This window comes from Lemur catta, chromosome 1 (genome assembly GCF_020740605.2).
Source record: "Lemur catta isolate mLemCat1 chromosome 1, mLemCat1.pri, whole genome shotgun sequence".
Taxonomy (NCBI): Eukaryota; Metazoa; Chordata; class Mammalia; order Primates; family Lemuridae; genus Lemur; species Lemur catta.
In genome coordinates this window covers 224,594,147-224,616,297 of record NC_059128.1, presented here as the reverse complement: position 1 = coordinate 224,616,297, position 22,151 = coordinate 224,594,147, and the positions used below count along the sequence as shown (strand labels likewise).

Below are 22,151 nucleotides of genomic sequence, written 5' to 3'. Positions count from 1 at the left end.
TACATTTTTGAAGTACTTAATTAAGCCTTCAGCAATGAGTGTGGGAAAATTACAGACCCAAAAAACCCTCCAGTTCCAGGCAAGGGTAAATTTTCTCTGCAGTACTCCGTCAGTGCTCATTTACTGCATCATTTTGACAATATCTCATATTTCCACAGGGCTTTTACATAATCCATAAATAGGGACAGAAAGGTGAGGAACAGAGAGAACGGGGACAAAGTTTGGGCCTCTCATGTTGTCACTTCCTTCATTTTCCATTAAAGGGCGAGGCTGAAGGGTAGCATTTTAAGATGATTTTGTTAAAAGACATTAATAATCGACACAGCAAGAAGAAAGCTGTGAAAAACTGCCACTGCTTGCTCATTCTTCCGAAGGATGAGTGTAATTCAGTCATAATGAAGGCTCTTTAATGTTCCTCCCCCAAATCTTTTTCGATCAGGAAAGCCTGGAATCTGCAGGCAAGAAAGATAATCACATTAAGTTTCAATCATAAAAAGTTCAAATGCTAATAGTAATTTTTTTCCATATTTTCCATTTCTGTATGTCAGCCTGTTGTTACTTAAAGAACTAGCTTTATGAAGTTTTTCTCAAAAAAACCATGTAAGATTAAATAATAAAAAGAAATTCTACCAAAACGGAAAATATTTGCCAACAAATTGGTGACAGTATCATCTAAAGCAGAAAAGATGAAGGTGAATCTCATAATACTTACCTATGGTACTTTTATATAAATTATTTGTATTATGACAGACTCTGAACATATAACTTTGGAGACCCAAGCAAATGATTTTATTCTATTATTTTATAATGTAACCTTATTCCTGGATTCTCCTTGTTTCTTAGACCCTCATTTTCCCTTTGCTCTAATTTTCTCCTTTTGTATTTAATAGGATAGAAAACCAGTTGCTTGTGCCTATAAAGGGCTTTCCCCAACCTTTTTTAACCACTTGTGAAAATAAATTTGGAAATCACCTGTCCAAATTTAAGAATCCATTTTATCAAGAAAAGAGAAATACCAACCTGATTACCTTCTCTTAAAAAATATCTCTTCTCTATGACCTGTGAGAAACAAATAAAGATTTTAAGTGCTTAGTCCACATACCTGGGAAAAGTGGCTACCTACAGTGGCCACTAATGGGACTAAAAGGAATATATCCAAATTAAGGGTCTTTTTAGTAGCAGTAGACATTCAGTACAGTGAGTTAAAATCTGCTGTTAACAAGATCAGGATTGTGACAGTATTTCCATAAAGGCCTGCCTCATTCCAGAAAGTATTAATGACAGATCAAACAAAATAAATGAACAACAAAAACAACTAAATAATGAGAGAATGACATAAGATCCCAGGCAATTAGAGTATGGCAGCAAATTTGACTCTAAGTTTATTAGCAGTCCGCCCCAAAAGGGACCAAACAGAATCCGTAAGATAAAAGCAAAGCAATTGCCTGCAACCATAGTATAGCTATTTCTTAAAGAGGAGTTTGCTTAATGTGGCAAACCACCACATCCCTATAGCAAACAGTGATAAATTCTATATGTCCTCAGTGTAAGCAGATGACACATCAAAAAGCAGTCTGACTGTTTTGTTGACTGCTTCTATTTATGGACTTCATCTGCACCCTCAATTCAGTAGTTTCAGAATTGTCTGTATTTGGTCAGTAGGAGAATCAAGTTCAAGCAGTAGATGTATCTGCACAAATCCATCACCACTATTGAAAAGAAACCCTCAAAATATATGTCGAAATGTAATAAGTTAAAGAGCATCATGTTTTCAGATAATGAAAAACATTTTAAAAAATAATAAATACTGTTCTAACACTTGAGAAACTGCAATGGTTACAGAAGCAGTTATTATAAATGGTTCCTGACTTGATGGTTTGACTGTGATTTTTTGATATTATGATGGGTGTGAAAGCATTATGCATTCAGTAGAAACCATACTTTGAATACTCATACAACCATTTTGTTTTTCACTTTCAGTACAGTATTCAATAAATTACATGAGATATTCAAAACTTTATTATAAAACAGGCTTTGTGTCAAATGATTTTGCCCAATTGTAGGCTAATGTAAGCGTTCAGAGCATGTTTAAGGTAGGCTAGGCTAAGCTGTGTTTAATAAGTCAGGTGTATTAAATACATTTTTGACTAACAATATTTTCAATTTACAATGGGTTTACTGGGACATGACCTCATCATAAATTGAGAAGCATCTGTATTTTTTTTTACATAGAGCTGTTGTGATAAGAAAAGTTAATCAGATAAGAATACAGATTAACTGGAGATGAACTCTAAAACATTTGGATCTGGAATTGTAAAGCTACAAATTCCTTGGAATAAGAGCAGAACATGTTCTTCCAAGGCATGTGACAGGTTGCTCTCCCTGGCCTGGAAGCCATTCATCCAGATTATTTTTATTTTGGAAACTATGGCTGGGTTACTGTTAACCACAAGAGATCTAGGGTAAAGTTGCATTCAATGGTTCCAGAAGTAGAAAAACTTGTTCATTATTAGTGTACATCTCAAAACACTTGACCCCAAAGAAACCAAGAAGGGGACTGATTCCCTGTCCTCTCTCCATGGCAGGACAGGAAAATCTTATCATTCTAGAGTGGGAAGAATTACCACTAGCCAAGGGAGTCTGCAGAAGGAGTTAGACTTCCTCTTGGAGAGGAAATCTTTACACTAAATTCTGAAAGATTTGATGTACAGAAAACTAGGTGAAATTTAGCCATCAGGTCCCTTAGTTTCAGGCAAACCCGTCAGACCAGAGGTCTGGCCAATCTCCTAAACCACATACCTTTTGTTGTGATTTAGGCAATGAAGAGAGAAATTACCTTTTGCTTTTGGTCATAATTCTTTACCCACAACTCGCAATGTACTTCTCTTACCAAATCTTGCCCCCTTCCTAAAACCAAACAATTGCTCCTGATTTTTTTTTTTTAAATAAAGGCTTGCCTGATAACTTGGGTTACACTAGTCTACAACCCCTAGGATATAAGTTAGTACATCTTATTTTTTAAATTTCAAAATTAATAAATTATTAAAAAATTTAAAACAATATACTGTGGGATCTCTCCAATGTCAGATCACATCTACAAGCTGCTGTTCTTAGGGGACAGAATTTTGTATCAGATGGGGGCCATGGATCCAAACCAAATGGAAGTGCTTACATTTTAAGTTTGAAAACAATGTGGAGAGAAAATTTGGTTCCTTGCAGTGGTTCTCAACAGTTTTCATGTCATGGTAGACACAGAAAGAGCTAGTATTTGTACAGCAGACTGGGGAAAATGGAAAAGGCTGTCAATCACCCAGTCCCCAAGCCTGAGGGCTCTGGCTGCTCTAAGAACTACGGGAATCAATATCTCAGTACACTTGTACCCTATTTGCCATGAACTAGTTAAGAAGTTCTGCAGTGAAACAAAACTTTCCTAGTGGTTTAATATTAAACATAGAGGGGAGTGGAGCTTATCTTATGCTGACATATTGAACAAAAGGGCCAAATATTAGATCCCTAAATAGTTAAAAGAAAAATGGTTCATCAAGCAGAGCTATGAGGAAATGTTTTTCTTAAGAGATTTCACTTAAAAAGGAATATAATACAGGAATTAATCTTTTTCAATAATAACATACAGGAAGACATCCTATTCTACTTTACTATGCAATGTCAACATTGGGTGAACAACTTAAACTTGGTCAATGCAGCTGTACGGCCTTGCAAAGGAAGGACAAACAGAGCTCTAATTTGCCAGTTTGCTGAGTCATTCTACATTTTCATTCTAGTTTAGGATAATAAGATTTTACTAGCAAAGAGTCAATAATTGAAATGCAAAGATTCCTAATAGGGAAACATAAGGAAATCAAGAAAATGATATAACCTTAAAAAGTAACAGTAACATTCATGTGGGGAGTATTAATAGCTGGGAGAGCAAAAAGAACTCAGGGCTTTAACTAAGTAGAATCTCCTCAGTTCGGTGCCTTTTGTGTGTGTGTGGGGGAGTGGGGGTGGGTAAGCGAGTGAATAAGTATAAAAAAAGCTACAAAATGGGTCAACATAATTTGTTTGAAGGAGAGGTATCTTTTAAATACCCCCATTTAAATTCAGTAGCTTTCACCCTTTACTTAGAGAACACTGATGATGGAATAACTACGTCAGCAGGCCTTGAGCAATTATACCAACAGATAAGAGAGATCAAAACAAGTATTATTCAGGCTGTGAAATTTCGTACAAAGGAATAAAGGGACACAGGATCCTACAAAAATTTAAACTCTCATAATATCTAAATTAAGTTTAAAAATAATGTAATTGAAGCCATTACCTTATCAAAAAACCTACTGAGCTTGACAGCATTGGAAGAACCTGCTGCTAAATACCGTGGATTTGTGCAATCCTAGAAGATAAAACATAAGATCCACAATTGAAAGTTAGGAAACCTAAGCTTTTTGTTAGTCATAACCTTTCCTGTTGCACATTTCTTTGGGCGTAATACTATTAGGCACAATACTCTCATAAAATATTCAAATAATTTTCAAATTATGATGCACAAAGCAAGGCAGAAAGTACTAAAGGAAGATAAGGCCACTTACTCTTTGTCAGTTAAGCAATTTTAGGGTATACTGACCGAATCAATGTAGTTATCATCAAATAATTCGTAGAGGAAGACAAGATTACTAATATTATACCAACAACAAAACCAAGGTATTAATCAAGTGACCTACCTACATTTACCCTGAAAACCAGAAACAGAGCCATTAAAAACAGTAAACACTTCACTTGTTAGTACTAGTTACTCACCAGTGCTCAACTAATTAAGTACTGTATAATTCATATGAATGGCAGGAAACATGATAATAAGGATTTAGGGAAGCAAAGAACAAACAGAACAGTTGCCAGGGATTTTTCACTCCTTGGATGCAAGGTACTTCATCTCTTAGTAGGTCACAAAGATATATTGTTTTTGATAATAAACAATAGATATATTACTACTGTTTGATAGGATTTTTTAAAATAGGAAAAAAATGGGTCCAGAAGAGACAAAACAATGTGGAACATTAAATCATTACAATAACTTTGCAAAGACCTTAAAGGGCTTACTATCCTTCTCTGGAATTCCAGTGTTGCATTGTTTTTGCTTGCCACCTCAAGAAACAGAGTACTTTGATTTTTACCTCAAATGCTACCTACGACTAAATTATGAGGATAGCATGTAGGCTCCTTTGCAAGGATGATATCTGTCTTTTAGCTATAGGCCCTCTGTGCCTCTTGAGATATTACTGAAATTATTGTTGCATTTATTCTGTTTTGATAACTCTAGGCCCACATGAATCCTTTCTAATGAATTTAGAAACAATTACTTATTTTATTCATATGCAACATTTCAGGGCTCACATTTTAAATTTTGGCTGGAAACTATAATACATTCTCTAAAACCACAAAAAAGAGACTACAGCAAATTTTTCAAAACTCAGGGATCTTTGAAGGCAGCAAGCTCTGAATGTGAGTATCTGTCCTAACATTTCTAAGATCGTTTTGTAACATTGGTTAGGTTACTAAACCTCTGAAGTTGGGCATACTCATTTGTGGAATGGGGATAATAATACTTTAACCCACAGGAGTTTTTTGAGTATTAAATAAGATAATCTATGTCTAGATATAGCAAGTATTGAAATACTGATTTCCTTCTCTCTTCAGTTTAAGAAAATGTTATCAGATTGAATTTTCAGGCACAAAAAGCACTTACCATAATAAAGATAATTCCATATATGAATTATACAGACTGAAACATCATTGTATAAACTATTGTATTTGAAATGATGTTTGAACACATTTCTATACCAGTTGGGGCATATAAGAAGAGAAAAACTTTTGACCTGTGGTAGAAATGTTTTATAAAATGGATATTGATTAGTTATGAAAATGTCAAAAGATTTCAGAGATAATTCTAAATAGAGCTAAAGTACTAAATCAAATAGCAAGCAAACAAAACACCCCAAAAAACTTAATTCTAGGGCTCCACAATTTCAGGTTGACCAGGCTAGAGAAAGCTTATGATTCTTAGGATGAGACTTTTAGAGCTGACAGAGCCATCTGCCATTGATTGTGGCTAAGGGTAAAGCCTGAAAATTAATAGCTCTAAATAGCTTGTCTGAGCTTGAGAAAGGACTATTAACTAGGGAAGATGCTTCAATATGATCACTATGAAGTAAACACACAACAGAGAAAAATTTGTACTAGACACAATAAGCCTAACAGGATTTTAAAAAAATAATCTGCCACCTATTTATAATTAAAACAATTTGCATTTTATTTAGGCAGAAGATAACTTTCATTCCACTTTTGAAGTGTATATCTGTTATATTTTTACTTTTCTACAGTTTTAAGTAAATTCATACAGTAACTGATGAAGCTAGCACTAATACTGTTATATTATTAATAGTTTTTTATTTGAGGCTTTATATTTACTTGAGGAATGTTTTTGACTGCTCTTTTTGAAACTCTCTTGTATCCGATTTTCCTCCTCATTTTTTCTTCTCTGCATCCTCATGACTCTCTCCTATTGTTATTTCTGCTGTGTTCTTGATGCTATACATTGATAAAGGCCAAAAGCATGTTGTATTTGAACTCCCTGGAGATCATGTGTGCTTAAGTCCCACTATTTGTATACCTTCACATCTGTCTAACAATTAAAAGATGGCCTTGTCTTTGTAAGGCAAGTAGAAATAACATATATTAAACATATAGGTGATTGTCACAGAAACCCACAGCCACTAGAAACAGATACATTTAGAAATATATTAAAAGTAAGCACTGGAACAAATTAAGTGTATTCAATGGTAAATTTCCCTTTGGAAATAATGTTCCAATAAAGTAACCTCAGTACTTCTTCCACAAGGATATCAGATATCTATATAGCAGGAATCTCTGGAGAATCATGGTCCAGTGCTGACTACCTGGCATATCTACATTAAATATTCCATTGTGGGAGCCGAGAAAAATCAGGCACCCTCCACTGCAAAGCAGAATGTAAAAATGATGGAATGGCAGGCAGAAGCTGGCAGTTATGGAAGTAGAGGTGGGGCTGATCCAAGCAGTGTTCACAAATGTTGACTCACAGAGTAAGGGCATCAGAACCACCTGAGTTATTTGTGAAAACTACAGATCCTCTTGCCAGACCTTATAAATAAAAATCTCCAGCAGGGGGGCAGTTATTCAAAATTTTTCATAGGTACTGTTGGTAATATACAATCAGGTTTGGTCAACTGTTGGTCTAAGTGATTCGAAGAGTTCCTTCAACTCCAAAATTCTAAATGTTAGCTAAAGGACAATTAAGTGGAAAATAGGCTTAACTGCAGGGCACAGGCTCTAAGTGCCCTATGTGACCTGTGTAACCTTGGCCTAGTTACCTCTCTCTGTTTCTTGTCTTCATCTTTAAAATGAGGATAATAATATCACCTACCTTACAGGGTTGATTGTGAAGATGAATGTGAGATAATGTAAGTAAAGTAATAGAACAATGTTCAGCATATAAGTGGCCAATAAATGTTGGCCATTAGTATTATTACACCACCATTCCTGTACATCTGGAATGCCAGGTGCACCGAATATGTTGCAAAAAAAAAAAAAATCCTGCTTGTGAACAACAACATATAACCATGAATGAAGCTGCTGGCCAGGATCATTCTCTGGATATCGCTAAGTGGCTTACATATCAACTGTTTCTCAGTCTTTTTAGAACTCAGTTCTAATTGAGTTAGCTATCTAAGGAAGAGTCTCAATCCTCTGTATATGCATAAGTTTAGAAAAATTAGTCCTAAAATTTTGTAGTTTAAGAAGCCAAAGAGACACTTTCTGAAGCAAGAATAATCAAGGTGTAGTGTCACCTTAATCAATTTAATTATTTTAATTTTGGTGTGATTTTTAAAAATATTCTCAAGAAAAAGCCCATGATTTACATTATTCATAGAATAAAGTCTGAATATTATAATAGATCGTCATACAAGGCTGAAGTGTCTGTGCACTGTGTACATCGGACAGTTTAGACATGTTGATTCCAATCTTGACTATTTTGGATGAGAACCCAAACAGCCTGACTTCAAGTACAAAGCTTCTTTCACTAGAATATATGACTCAAATATAAGTCTTTGGTTTTTGCCTTTACCTGATAATAATATAAACATGCATTAGTGAAAATACACACCAAATTAATCTCTTCTGCATTGAAATCCTCAGCCAGGAAAGCAGTCCTAGTTAAAACTTCATGGCGCTTGGTTTCATGAATCTGATCCAGCTTAGTCCCTATTACCAACAGTGGGATTTGGTTATCAGCAAACTGTTCTCGATCATAATCCCTGTGATAAATAATAATGAACAGGTGAACAGAATTTAACTTTCTCATGTAGATGTGTAGTATTTAAATGCATCTAGCTTACATTATTTTACTGAAAATTAACTGATTCCTGCTCACCTATCCCGTATAAACTTACTTTTCTCCCAATTTCTTCCATCTACTTGTTCATTTATCAATCCATCCTCATCATCTATTGAGTTTCAACTATTCATACAACCATTCAAAATTTGGTCCCATGTATTTTATTGACTACTTGAACAACTGTATATCAAGTACACCACAATCAGTTGACTTGACTTCCCCCATAGCTCTGTCTTCTAAGGCTAACAGCTCAGGAATTTTTCAGTGTAGAAGCACAGAACAGATTTTAACCTCAGTGTAGAGAAAACCCAGCAGCCTACCAAGCACTTAAGCCTTGTGCTAGAAGGGAAAATGAAAAGCTTCTGGGTGCCTTTTGGGGTATGCATAAACTCCAAATCTATGATACACATTTCTATCTGAAAGGTAAAGAACTAAGGAAAATAAGAAAATAAGAAATAGGGAAGATGAAGCCTAGAATAAATCAAATATAGGTGATACTATAGCTTGGGAAATACAGATTAAACAAATAGACATGGAAGGAAATAGTTGAAATGCAAAATAAGTAGTAAAAGGAAAGAATGTAGTAACAGTTTGTCCTGACATGGGAGACACAGGATAGGCAATAAGAATCACTTTGGGTTAGTGGCCTTGAGTCACTGGTTATTACAATCCTTTTTTTCCTATATTTACCCATAGGATTGATGGTAATATAAATGATACTTCTCATTACTCACAGGAACAAGAACCTATTATTGTTGAATTAAATTCTAGTCACAGAAATAAAACAGATTTTGATTTCTGATGCATTTTAAGCTCAATTTACAATAGTCAGCGAAATCTGGTTGTAAACAATTTATGGCAGTAAATCAATATTGCATAATCCAATCACTACAACTCAGTTGAATGCAGCTTTTTTCTTCCTTTGACACTACTTTTCTTTCTCAGAGTTACCTAAATTGGGGTGAGGAGCAAAGTTACTAAGTATTTATGCACTTCACAATAAATCTTACAGAGTCTTAGGTACTGTTCAGTCTTGGAACACATTTGTTTTCAGCTATATAACCTCCCATTCTTACGAAAATATTACCATTCTATTTACTGCATCAAAGCAATAGGTTCAGTGCAAGGCCTTTGATTCTTCTCACTGACATCGATCCTGATTTAGGAGACATGGTCAAAAACTGAAATTTGCAGCCGGACGTGTTGGCTCATGCCTGTAATCCTAGCACTCTGGGAGCCCAAGGTGGGAGGATTGTTCGAGGTCAGGAGTTTGAGACCAGCCTGAGCAAGAGCGAGACCCCATCTCTACTAAAAATAGAAAGAAATTAGCTGGACAACTAAAAATATATAGAAAAAATTAGCCAGGCATGGTGGTGCATGCCTGTAGTCCCAGCTACTTGGGAGGCTGAGGCAGAAAGATTGCTTAAGCCCAGGCGGTTGAGGTTGCTGTGAGCTATGCTAACGCCACAGCACTTTAGCCCGGGCAACAGAGTGACACTCTGTCTCAAAAAAAAAACAAACAAAAACAACCAAACAAAACCAAAAAAAAAACCCCTGAAATTTGCTTTATTATGAAGAATAAAATTTTGACTGCCCTCCTTTATGACTATTTCCTTTTCCTACATTCACTAATTCTGTCTCATATACAAATTTTTGTATATATCCTATCAAATATCGTCTTTGATGCACAGACATCTGTCACTTATAGCCTTGCACAATCTGTTGAATATTGACATATATGAAACATACATATATAGTTTGTTCTCTTATTTCTCTTTTTAGCTTTCCTTTTTTCCCACTTTCCTTCATAAAATCTTGTATCCAATTTGAAATTTGATCTTGAAATCTTTTTCTGTTTGTAAAACTATTTTATCATGGATGGATAAGGCTGATAATTCCTTAACATCACAAAGAGACAGACAATGAGGCATCATATTATATGTATAATACTACTTGGAAAAACAAAAACAAAATATCTGCATCTTTCAGACCACTATATTTAATTACCACTTTAGAGAAGATTTAGGATTCACAAAAACAAGTTTAAAAGACCCTACAGGGATACAATCATCAAACTCCAGAACACAGGAAACTGTACAGGAAAAACAAGACATCTTCTTTCATAAATAAACTGTTAGATGGTTAAAAAAAAGAAAAAAAACAAGAAGGAGGAACCTAAGATTAAAAGAAACTTAAGAAACCAATTACAATGAGTGACCCTTATTTAGATACTGTTTCGAACAAATCAACTACAACATTTATGAAACAATTGGGGAAATTAAAATAACATTTGATTACTAAAGAATTATTCTTAAATTTTTAGGTGTAATAATTATATGCTGTTATGTTAAAAAAAAGTCCTTATCCTTTAAAGTTATACACTGAAGTACATAGGGATGAAATGATATGTCTAACATTTGTTTCAAAATAATCCAGTTGAGGGTGGGGAGTGGGTAGAGGTATGGATGAAACAAGATTGGCCATATATTGATAATTGTTGAAACAGGGTGACAGGTACATGGGAGTTCATTTTCTATTCTTTATATATGTTTAAAATTTTCTGTAAGAAAAAGTTAAAAAAATTAATGCAGTAAAAAATGCTTATGATAAAATTTACCTCAATTTTTTAAATACAGTTAAATTTTATTTTTTATATGACAGAGTACTGCTTCATTATTTAGAATAAAATTTTCAATATATTTTATTTGATAATTTTGACCTGGGGATACCATAGCAGAGTAGAAAAACCTGGAGCTTTATAGGCACATAAGACTGAGCTTTTTTCTCTTTTTTTCTTTTTTAATTTCAGTATATTATGGGGGTACCAATGTTTAGGTTATGTATATTGCCCTTGTCCCCCCTCCCCTACCCCAATTTTTTTATATGGCTTAAAATGTAAACTGATAAAAAGGACATATGCTAAACAGTCTTGTTCCTACCCTTGTCCTCATCCACCCATTTCTCCTGGCCCCCTATAGGTAACCATTTTTATTACTTTTTAATTTATCCTTTCACTGATTCTTTATACAAATATAAGTACGTATTCTTATTTCTTCCCTTTCTTACACAATTGGAGGTTACAATATATATTCTCTGTATCTTGATTTTTTAAAACTAAAAATATGTCTTCTGTAGATCTCTCTATTTTAGTACATAGAGATCTTTCTGATTCTTTTTAAAATAGTTGAATAGTACTCCTGTATGTGGATATACCATTATTTGTTCAATGAATCTTCTGTTGGACACTAGGGTTGTTTCCAAATCTTTTGATGTTACACCAGTGAAGCACCAGTGTGTTAATGTTGTTTTATACATTTGTGGGGTCACCTATAGGATCAAAATAAAGATGTAGGGCCAAAATGCAAATGTATCTATAATTTTTACTGCCACCCTGAATTCCTTGAACATGTTATCTCCCAACCCTAAATTTAAGAATAAATTTTTTTTTAACTAAAAAAAATTTTTTTCTCTTGCATATTCCCCGTTTACATAAGAATAAATTTCCTTTTTTAAAAAAAATTTTTAGCAGAGTTTATTTGAGCAAAGGACAATTCATGAATCATGCAGGGTCCTGAACCAGCAGTGCTTCAGAGAGCTCCACTCAGTAATGTGGACAGGAAATATTTATTAAATTTCTTGAGTAATAATAATTTTAGTAGAAAATAGAGAAAAGGCTAGGTTGATGAAGACATCAATAATGAAAAGAATTGACAGAAGAAATAGGAAATATCAACTAGGTTTTGAAATATGGGTTTTAAATTAGTTGTGTTTATGCTTTAGTAGGTCTTTCAGGCATCCACACATATGCACTCAAACTTATACTATATTTAGGTTTCACATAACAGTTAGACTTCCACACAGGAAACAAAGTCTTTGGAAGACTTTCTTCAGTCAAAAATGGGAAGTGGGGTTCTGTTCAAGGTAAGATGTAGTAAGTAAACTCTATCTTATCTTTCCCACTGACTGCAACTATAAAACTTGGACAGCATGCATAAAGCAGCTATTTGAGAACTCTGAAAAGTAAACAGTAGTGGGCACACTGAGAAAGAAGGCTAAAATTTGAAGTATCATCGAACCAGCAGTGAGTTTATGACTTTTTTCCTTCCATATCCCCTTGTTTGAATTCAACTTAGCTTGGAACCTGAAAGTGGTCAATGTGCAGACAGAGAACTCCAGAAGAAGTCCTATGGAACAGGAAAAGGGATTCCTAATGCTTGGAGGAAGTGTGGAAGTCCAATATTTTTTCACTTCTATCATAAGCCAGCCCCTGAACAATTTCATAATGGTATATTAAAAGCTATAACACAAGGGGAATGCTCAGGAGCATAGAGGAAAGGAAACCTTTTTCTCTGATTAGTGGAATTGTAATCCCAAGAGGGTAGGGCCAACTCCCATTGTATTTATTCTTTTCTTTGTCCTGCTACTTGGCCCTGGACATGGGTGCAGTTGCACAAGTATATAACAGAATAGGTAACAAATGCCCCAGTTTTTTGGCCAGGGCACAAAAAAGGGAGCCCCAGCAAACCTTGAAGTATGGGGGAGATTGTAGAGATGGTGAAGTTTGAGAAAGCAACCCTGCAAAATAGGCCATGAACCCCTGGGCTCATTCTCAAAGCTGTACATGTATGGATCTGATCCTAATCAGCATACCAAAGATGCTGCAAACTGAAACAACAGGGAGACCAACACCCAGGTCACATACTGATCATTGGGTAGTGCACAAATATGAAATCATACAAAGTATGTTCTTAGACCAAAATAAAATTAAAATAGAAATTAATAACAAAGGATAATTGGAAAATCTCTGAATACCTGGAAACCAAACAACACATTTCTAAATAATCCATGGGGAAACCTCAAGGAATATTAGAAAATATTTTGAACTAAATGAAAATGAAAAAACATTAAAAAACATTAAAAAATTTGTGGGATGCAGTTAAAGTAGTGTTTAGAGGGAAATTTATAGCGTTAAATGCTTATATTAACAAAAGAATAAAGATCTTTGGTCAGTAATCTAAGTACCTTAACTATAATATAAAGAGAAAGCAAGATAAACCCAAAGCAAGCAGAAGGAAGGAAATAGAAATAGTAAGATAAGAGCAGAAATAAATTAAATTATATATAGAAAAACAGATAAAAATCAGTGAAACCAAAAGCTGCTTCTGTGAAAAAGATCAATAAAATTGATAAACCTCTAGCAATTCTGACAAAAAAAACAAAGCGAAGACACAAATTACCAAAGTCAGGGATGAAAAAGGGGTATCACTACAGACTATGCAAATATCAAAAGGATAATAAGTGAACGCTACAAACAACTCTATTCACATAAATTCAACAACTTAAATGAAATAGATGAATTCCACAAAACTCACAAATTACCAACACTCACCTAGGGTGAAAGATAACTTGAATAGTCCTATCATTATTAAAGAAATTTAATTTGTCATTAAAAACCTTCAAATAAGAAATCTCCAGGCTCAGATGGTCTCATTGGTAAATTCTCCCAAACATCCAAAAAAGAAATAGCACCAAGGATATACAATTTCTTCCAGAAAATAGAAGGGACACTTCCAACTCATTCTTATGAGGCCAACATTATCCTTACATTAATTTAAAGACATTAGAAGAAGAGAAAACTACATATGAATGCCCCTCATGAACACACACAAAAATCTTCAAGAAAATATTAGCAAATCAAAATCCAGCAACAAATAAAATGAATAATACACCATGACCAAGGAATGGAAGGCTGGTCACTGGGATGTCTGGGATTAGGCAAAGAGTTAGACATGATATCAAAAGCATAACCCATAAAAGAAAAAATGGGAGATTAGACTTCATCAAAATGAAAACTATTGCTTTGTGAAAGACACTGTTAAGAGAATGAAAAGATAATCTATAGACTGGGAGAAAATATTTGCAAATCAAACACTTACAAAAATATCTGCAAATCAAACACTTGTTATTTTTGAGACTAAATACCTGTGATTGCTATAACATTTGAAAAGAATTGTGAAATAATTCTGGGCTTACCCATTTGTCACCAAGACTCCAGTTGGCACCAAATCCCTGTTGAGAGCTTCCAATGACCAACGATACAAGTTTTGAGATGACTTCTTATTTGTTAAGTCATGGACTAAGATAATACCTAAAATAGAGAAAATAATGTCAATACTAAAACAATGCCTCTTCATTTCACAATTGGCAAAGTGAAGTTTAGTAAGTACAACTATTCAGTTGCTCAATGAATCTAGCATTCTAGTATGACTAGCAAACTCAGACACAATTATTTAAAAATTTCCTCTAAAAATACTTACAGATAATTAACTATGAAACTTTCTTTGTCAGTTATGTAACTTTTAAAAAAATTTTACAAGGGCTGACAAACTGTCATTGAACTGTTAGAATATTTTTTCATGGGCCGGGCGCGGTGGCTCACGCCTGTAATCCTAGCACTCTGGGAGGCCGAGGCGGGTGGATCGCTCAAGGTCAGGAGTTCGAGACCAGCCTGAGCGAGACCCCGTCTCTACTAAAAATAGAAATAAACTATCTGGACAACTAAAAATATATATAGAAAAAATTAGCCGGGCATGGTGGCACATGCCTGTAGTCCCAGCTACTCGGGAGGCTGAGGCAGTAGGATCGCTTAAGCCCAGGAGTTTGAGGTTGCTGTGAGCGAGGCTGACGCCACGGCACTCACTCTAGCCCGGGCAACAAAGTGACACTCTGTCTCAAAAAAAAAAAAAAAAAAAAAAAAAAAAAAAAGAATATTTTTTCTTCATTTAACACTTCCTGGCTGTCTACTCTATACCTGATCTTACTTGCAGAAGCACCTCATCAATCAAGATAATCAAACTACTTCAAGTATATAAGAAATTATATTCATTCAAAAAATTATGTTGTTTCTTCACTGTAGATAGTATTGCCACAGACACTAGTACATAGAGATATTACTTATACTCACTGAAAATAATAATTTATTAAAATGGTACTGATTTGATAAAATTGCTATTCTTCAGCTGACAAAACATTATCCTGCAGATCATCTGGGCCTAATCAACTCAAAAGTCTAATTATCTAGTTCTTTGAATTAATGATTAGCTATGCAAGCTTGCTACCTATAAGAGATTTAGTTAATTAGAGCACAGAAATATGCCCCTAGAAGAGAGTAGGAGGAGTTAGTCAAGAAGTATGAATTAGTAGAAAATACATGCATGGACTTTGAGAGTGAGAAAAATAACAAAATGTAATGAGGTCTAGAAATACAATTAAACAGAATCAATTAAGATTCTAGATAGAAAGGTAAAGCAGGTAATTATTATATTACAGTAAGATACATACAAGAGCGGAAAAGCTTTAATGCCCAATAGAATACAGGATATCATCTTATGGTCAAAAGACTATAGGTTTCAAACTCCCAACCCTTTCCTATATTATCCAGATTATAAAAAAAGGACATGAAAAACTGATGATTCCTCCATCTTCAAGATGTGGTATATGTCAATTTGAAAAAGAAGGGCAGCAGAGGTAGAATTAACTGGTTTCTATAGTTTTTCAGCCATCTGTGTTACCAAGGTGCTGTACAAGTATAGGTGACTTGTTTCAGCAAGCTCAGATAAACCTCTATCTCTCCTGGTAGTCTGAAACAAATAGAGATCTGACACTTGTCCTCATATGTAGCTGCACTCACTCTTCCTTCCACAATGAGGGGTTCTAAGAAACATCAACGGCATAAATTTTTAAAAAAGCAAATAATGCTTTTTATTTGGCATGGTATGGTGGCTCATGCCTATAATCCTAGCACTCTGGGAGGCCAAGGCAGGAGGATTGCTTGAGGTTAGGAGTTCGAGAGCAGCCTGAGCAAGAGCGAGACCCTGTCTCTACTAAAAATAGAAAAAATTAGCCAGGCGTGGCAGTGCGTGCCTGTAGTCCAGCTACTCAGGAGGCTGAGGCAGGAAGATCACTTGAGCCCAGGAGTTTGAGGTTACTGTGAGCTAGGCTGATGCCACAGCACTCTAGCCCAGGCAACACAGCGAGACTATCTCAAAAAAAAAAGGAATAAAGAGCTACCATTAAAGAGTATAGCTAATATTAATTTAGTACTTATGTACTAGATATTGTGTTTTACAACTGTTATCTAATTTAATTTTCAGAACAGTCCTATAAGGTAAGAATTATTATCTTTATACACATGAGAAAACTGAGGCTCTGAGAGATCGAGTAATTTGCCCTAGGTCACATGGTAAACCAGAATTTGCATTCAGGTAATCTGAGAGTAAAAGACTGGGGAAAGCAGAATAAAATCTCATTTTAGGGCAAAGGGATGGCAGATATTTTCTCCCTTCTCTATTTCCCAGGTATAAATATCACAAAACAATGGGTGAAACTTTTGGATGGGGGAGTGAAAGGGTTCTAAAGGCCTTAGCTATTAGATGGATGGGGGAGTTTATTTTTTGAGGCTCTCTAGGTAAGGCTTTTGAGCTTTTAAGGGCATTTGAGCACCCTTTTTCCTCATTCTTTCTCTTTCATTTGGGCTCAGAGTTCTTGCTTTGTAGAATATAAGCTAGAAGAGCAAAGGTGGGGCCCAGATGAAAGAAGTCAGGGTGACAGCTGATGAGAACGTTTTAATCTTAAGAGAGAGAAGTAAAGACACTTGCAATTTCCTTCTGAGATTACCAGCCTAGCTCATAAGAGAGGGAAGAAGGTAAGTATTGAGGGAAGAAAGTTATTGCTAAGAATAAAGACCGTGCATTTGAATAGAGTGATCCTTATGCTCTGTTTCTTAGGAAACTAAGAATGGTAGACAAAGTAAAGAACCTCGAATGCTTCTACCAGGAGAAATGTTCCAGAGCTAAGGTGAAAGTACACAGAAATAGGTTTTTCAATCAACAGGTTTTTTTATTTTTAAAGAAACAGAAATATATCTCAGTCTTATCTGCAAAACCTAATGAATAGTAGGTATAGAAGAGATAATCAAATAAATATGGATTTGGATGGATTTCTTCTTTAGCACTTACAAGTTTGCAACTCAGAATTTCATAGTTTCTAGGATTTGATGGTATTTATTTATATTATTTATTTATAATTTTTATCCTACCTCTGTCTCAAAAATACCTAGACAGCAAAGGTGTCATTTATATATCCAAACTTCCTGGGCCAGATCAGATTGACATCTGCTTTGACAAGTCATTTGACTGATACAAGTTTATCACTTGAGTCTAAGTCTAAACCAGGTTTCATTTCTTTCTCTCCTTTTCTCTAAGAAGTCACCTCATACTATATCAGTCTTATCTTACTCTTTTTCTCATTTATATACATTCTGTTAATATATGCCATCATTATATATACTTTCTTGCATGATGATGGCTTATATTAATGTCATCATCTTATAACTGGGTTTTGTTTCATTTATGAATATTTTGCTTCTTCAATTAAACTGTGACACTTTCAGGTAAAATTCTCTAAATGGGCCACGGGTCTGAACCGATACAACTCATCCTGTATTCTGTGATATGTATCCAATGAAAAGAACCTTCACTACTTGTTTTTGTAGTATCTACAACACCTTATGATATGGGAAGATTCTGAAAGAGGAATATGAAGAATGAATGTACTGAATAAATGCAATGCTTACCTAATACTGAATGAGATCTAGGCATAGCATAAATGAAGTCCCATTAATGGCTACACATTTATCAGAAGGAAAGGGGTGACATGCCAAATCTTTTTATATACTAATCAAAGAGAAGTTGAAATTATATTTCACAGTAAAAAAAGTTTTAAAAAATGAATTTTAATAAAGAGAAGATAAAAAAAGAAACTCTATTGGCAAATCACAGGCATAAACAGTTTAGTTCCCTGACTCAGAGTAGGCAGTCTATGAAGGGAAATGTCTCTGTTATACACCTCCATCTGGAAGTCGGCTCCAGGTATTTGAATACCTATAACTGGATAAAATTTCCACAACCCTAAAAACACTCTAAGGCAGCTCTTTATAACTATATAGGGCAGATGAAAGAAATCTCTATTTCTGTGACATCTTGCTTAAGACTATGGAACTTCTATGGTCCTACTGTACTTACTCAACTGACTCCCAGAGGACAATGTTTTCAAAGTTCCATGTTTTTGTCAAGTACCCAAAATACAATTTTACTTCTCAATATTTAGCTTATGACAATAATTTAAATAGAAACACTTAGACAAAGCAGATGTTTAATGTTCTGAATTACATGGTTAGAATCTAGAAACATAAACTAAAATGTGATATGCAGTTTGAGAGAGTTCTGAGTACATTAGAGTTTTCTCAAATTAAGACAAATCTGGCGTGCCATAGCATTTCTTTTCAGATGATCTATACTCCTAAACCATTAGGATCTGGGAGAAATTAAAAAATGCTTTACCATTTACAGAGTTGTAGAATACTGCTCTTGTGCTTTTCACACTGCTGGCACTGCCCACCGAGCCTCCAACATCCCATAATTCTATATAGTAGGTCTTCTCTTCTGGGGTTCCTTCTTTGTAGTCATGAACCTAGCAAATCAATCAATTAAAATAATTATTACAGCCACTAAACAAACTGGTAAGCATCCTTACCTCATTCCAGTTTAAAGCATTGGACATTCCATGTCTACACCTCACTCTCTCTGATCACTACCTCCTATCTTTCAAGCTTACTCTCTTTACTACTCCAACTCTAATAATCTGTGACTCCAGAAGACCCTACGGTTAATTGATCCTAACATCTTTCACAGCTCTCCCTTCCACTTTCAAAGCCTCATTTCCTTCCTAAGCATAAATTCCACGATCCATCATTACAGTCACTCCTTTGGCACTTGCTCACAATTATATTCATCTGACAAAATTCCAACCCCGATTATATCCACCTTTTCCCCTATTCCATGTCTATAACCCAGCTGGCTGAAGGTGGAGCTCACAAACATATACATTCAAGCTGATTGGATTCTTTTTAAGTGTACCTTTGCACCTATCCTTCAATCACTTCCACAGTCCATTTGCCCTTTTCCTCTTCCAGATAATGATTTCATACTTTCTCTTCTTTTTAAACTTCCAATCACTCTTCCCCATCCTCAGTCACAGTTAATAACCTTGCTTCCTAGGACAGAAGCAATTAGAAAAGAACGTCTACAAATTGCTCTTCCCATATCTATCCACCCTCTTTCATCTATGCCCATATAATCTGCTTTCCCTCCTGCTGTTATCTTAGGCTGTCTGTATCCCTAAGGCTAGTTTGCTCCCTAAGGAGCAAACTAAATCTCCTCTTGTGCATGAGATTCCCACCTTAAAAAAAAAACAAAAACAACAAAACCTTCCCTTGACCTCATGTCCTCTTCCAGCTACCATGCCACTTTTCTCTTCCTTTTCACAGCAAAAGCCCTCCAAAGAGGCTAGCTATTCTCAGCTCTAATTATTTTCTTCACATTCTCTTTTGAACTCATTTCTATCAAACTTTTATCCCAATCACCCCCCTGAACTATTCCTTGTCAAGGTCACATGACCTCCACATTGCTAACTCCAATGGTCAATTAACACTTTCATTTTACTCCATTTGACATAACTACTCACTCCTTGTGCCTAGCAATATTTTCTTCACTTAGCTTCCAGGATATCACATTCTCCTGGTTTTCTTCCTACCTCACTGGCTAGTCTTTTTCAGTTTCTGTTTGGGTTCTCCTTATCTCTCTGACTTCTAATTGTTGGAGTGTCCCAAGGTTTAGCTCTTCAGTCTCTTTTCTTCTCTATCAATACGTGTTCTTGGCAATTACATCTAATCTTATGATTTTAAATGTCATCATTATGTTGATGAATTTCAAACATATCCATCCTATGAACTTTAGACTACCATAACCAGTAGACTACAATTTAGATGTGTAACAGGCACCTCAAATTTAACATATCCAAAAATAATGTTCTAATCTTACTCCCAAACCTATTCTTCTCCCAGTTTTCTGTTGTCTCAGTAAAAGGCAATTCTATCCTTCCGGTTACTTGGGCTAAAAACTTAAGAGTGATCCTTGACTCCTTTCAAACTGCACATCTGATTTATCAGCATATCTTATTGCTTTGACCTTAAAAATATATCCAAAATCTGTTTATTTCTCCCCACCTCTGCTACTACCACCCAGGTCAAAGCCTCCATCTATCTCATTGCCTGAATTAATGCAATGGTCTCCTACCTGGCCTCCCTACTACAGGCATCCCTCAACTACCCTGTTTGTTTTCCAAATAGTAGCTAGGGTGATCTTTTTAAAATATAAGTGATGTCATATCACATTCTTCTGCTCAAAACCCTCCAGTGACTTTCTCACTCAGAGTAAACTCCAAAGTGTCTCCTTTTTCTCATGGTCTAGGCTTTATAGGCATTTATTGCCAGTACTATATAACTATTCAGAAACAAATTATGATATGTGACAACTAGATTAAAGTATAGGGGTTCATGGGTATACATCAGAATCTTCCAAAATTTTTTTTTTAAATATACATGCCAGTCTTACTGAATCAGGACCTTTGGGATTAAATCCTAGGCATGCGTATTTTGAACAATTCTCCAAATGATTCTGCTGTAACTCCCTAGTTAAGAACTGCTGATTTTAGGGAATGGAACTATTCTGGTATCTGGAGCTCTAGATTATACTCCTTGATTGCCACTAATCATCCTTAGTATCTTTGAGCCTCAGTTTCTTTGCCTATAAAATGAAGGAGTTGTATTATGTGATTTCTAAAGTATCTACTGGCTTTTACATAATAAAAAAAAAAAGCCAAGATAGCTCAGTAGTTAAAACAGATGTCTTAAAATGCACTAAAACTCATATACTATATTCAACAAAATGCTTTACACTTTTACTTATTCACAATTTTTTTGTCCAAATCCTTTTGGCCAAGGAAAAGTTTAAGTAAATATGGTACTCTACAGACAGTCACATTGATATTAAGAAGATAATTATCAGACTGACAACAAAGACAAAAGGACAGAAACATGAGAATAGTATAGTCATAGCACTTGGGGACCACTTTGGATAGTGGAAATTAATACTGTATACTGCAGTAAAAGGAATCACTATTTTGCAATACAGCATAAATGACTAATAATATGTAATCATGCCAAATCATCAATAAAAATGTTAAATTACATGAGTTCTATTATATGTAAGAAGGCAGGGAAAGGTAAATAATACATTTTTTTTTTTTACAAGATTTCAAAGTAAAACAATGGAAAAAACAATGCAAGGTGTTATAAGGAGTAAGTTATCTGTTATAAAAAAGCTCAGCCACTTCAGTGAAGCCTTCCTGATCCTACCTTCCTCCTGGCCCCAAACCAACCAGGGCAGGTTTGGTACTCCTATTTGCTTCCATAACACCCTGTACACCTCTATCATTTTGCTAAGCACACTGTTTTATTTATCTACCAATACCTCTTCTATTAGACTCTGAGCTTAAGAGCAAGGACTATGTATTATTCATCTTTGTAGCACTAGAAAATAGCATGATAACTAGCATATGTTAGATGCTTGGATATGCTTGTTAAATAAATGAATAAATTTAAGATATCTCATCCTCTGAGGCTTTATTATATTTAATTTATTATTTTACTGAATTCCAGTGCTTCTTAAATGCAATTCTGAGAGCAAACTAAATCAAAACCAGTAGGAAGTTTGTCAAAAGAATACAAATTCCTGGACCATTCCAGAAGCTTCTGGAATGGGGC

At 35.0% G+C, this 22,151-nt stretch overlaps 1 protein-coding gene across 1 annotated transcript in view; it reads right to left on the bottom strand.

Moving 5' to 3' along the window:
- Nucleotides 1–22,151, bottom strand: part of RABL3 (RAB, member of RAS oncogene family like 3) — a 36,911-nt gene continuing 14,760 nt past the window's right edge. Inside the window, exons 3-8 of the mRNA XM_045540180.1 lie at nt 18,829–18,958; nt 14,462–14,576; nt 8,198–8,348; nt 4,319–4,390; nt 1,021–1,059; nt 1–452 (exon numbers count right to left, since the gene is read on the bottom strand). Coding sequence (XP_045396136.1) covers nt 387–452; nt 1,021–1,059; nt 4,319–4,390; nt 8,198–8,348; nt 14,462–14,576; nt 18,829–18,958 — 573 coding nt within the window. The 3' untranslated portion in view covers nt 1–386. The remainder of the gene's footprint in view (nt 453–1,020; nt 1,060–4,318; nt 4,391–8,197; nt 8,349–14,461; nt 14,577–18,828; nt 18,959–22,151) is intronic.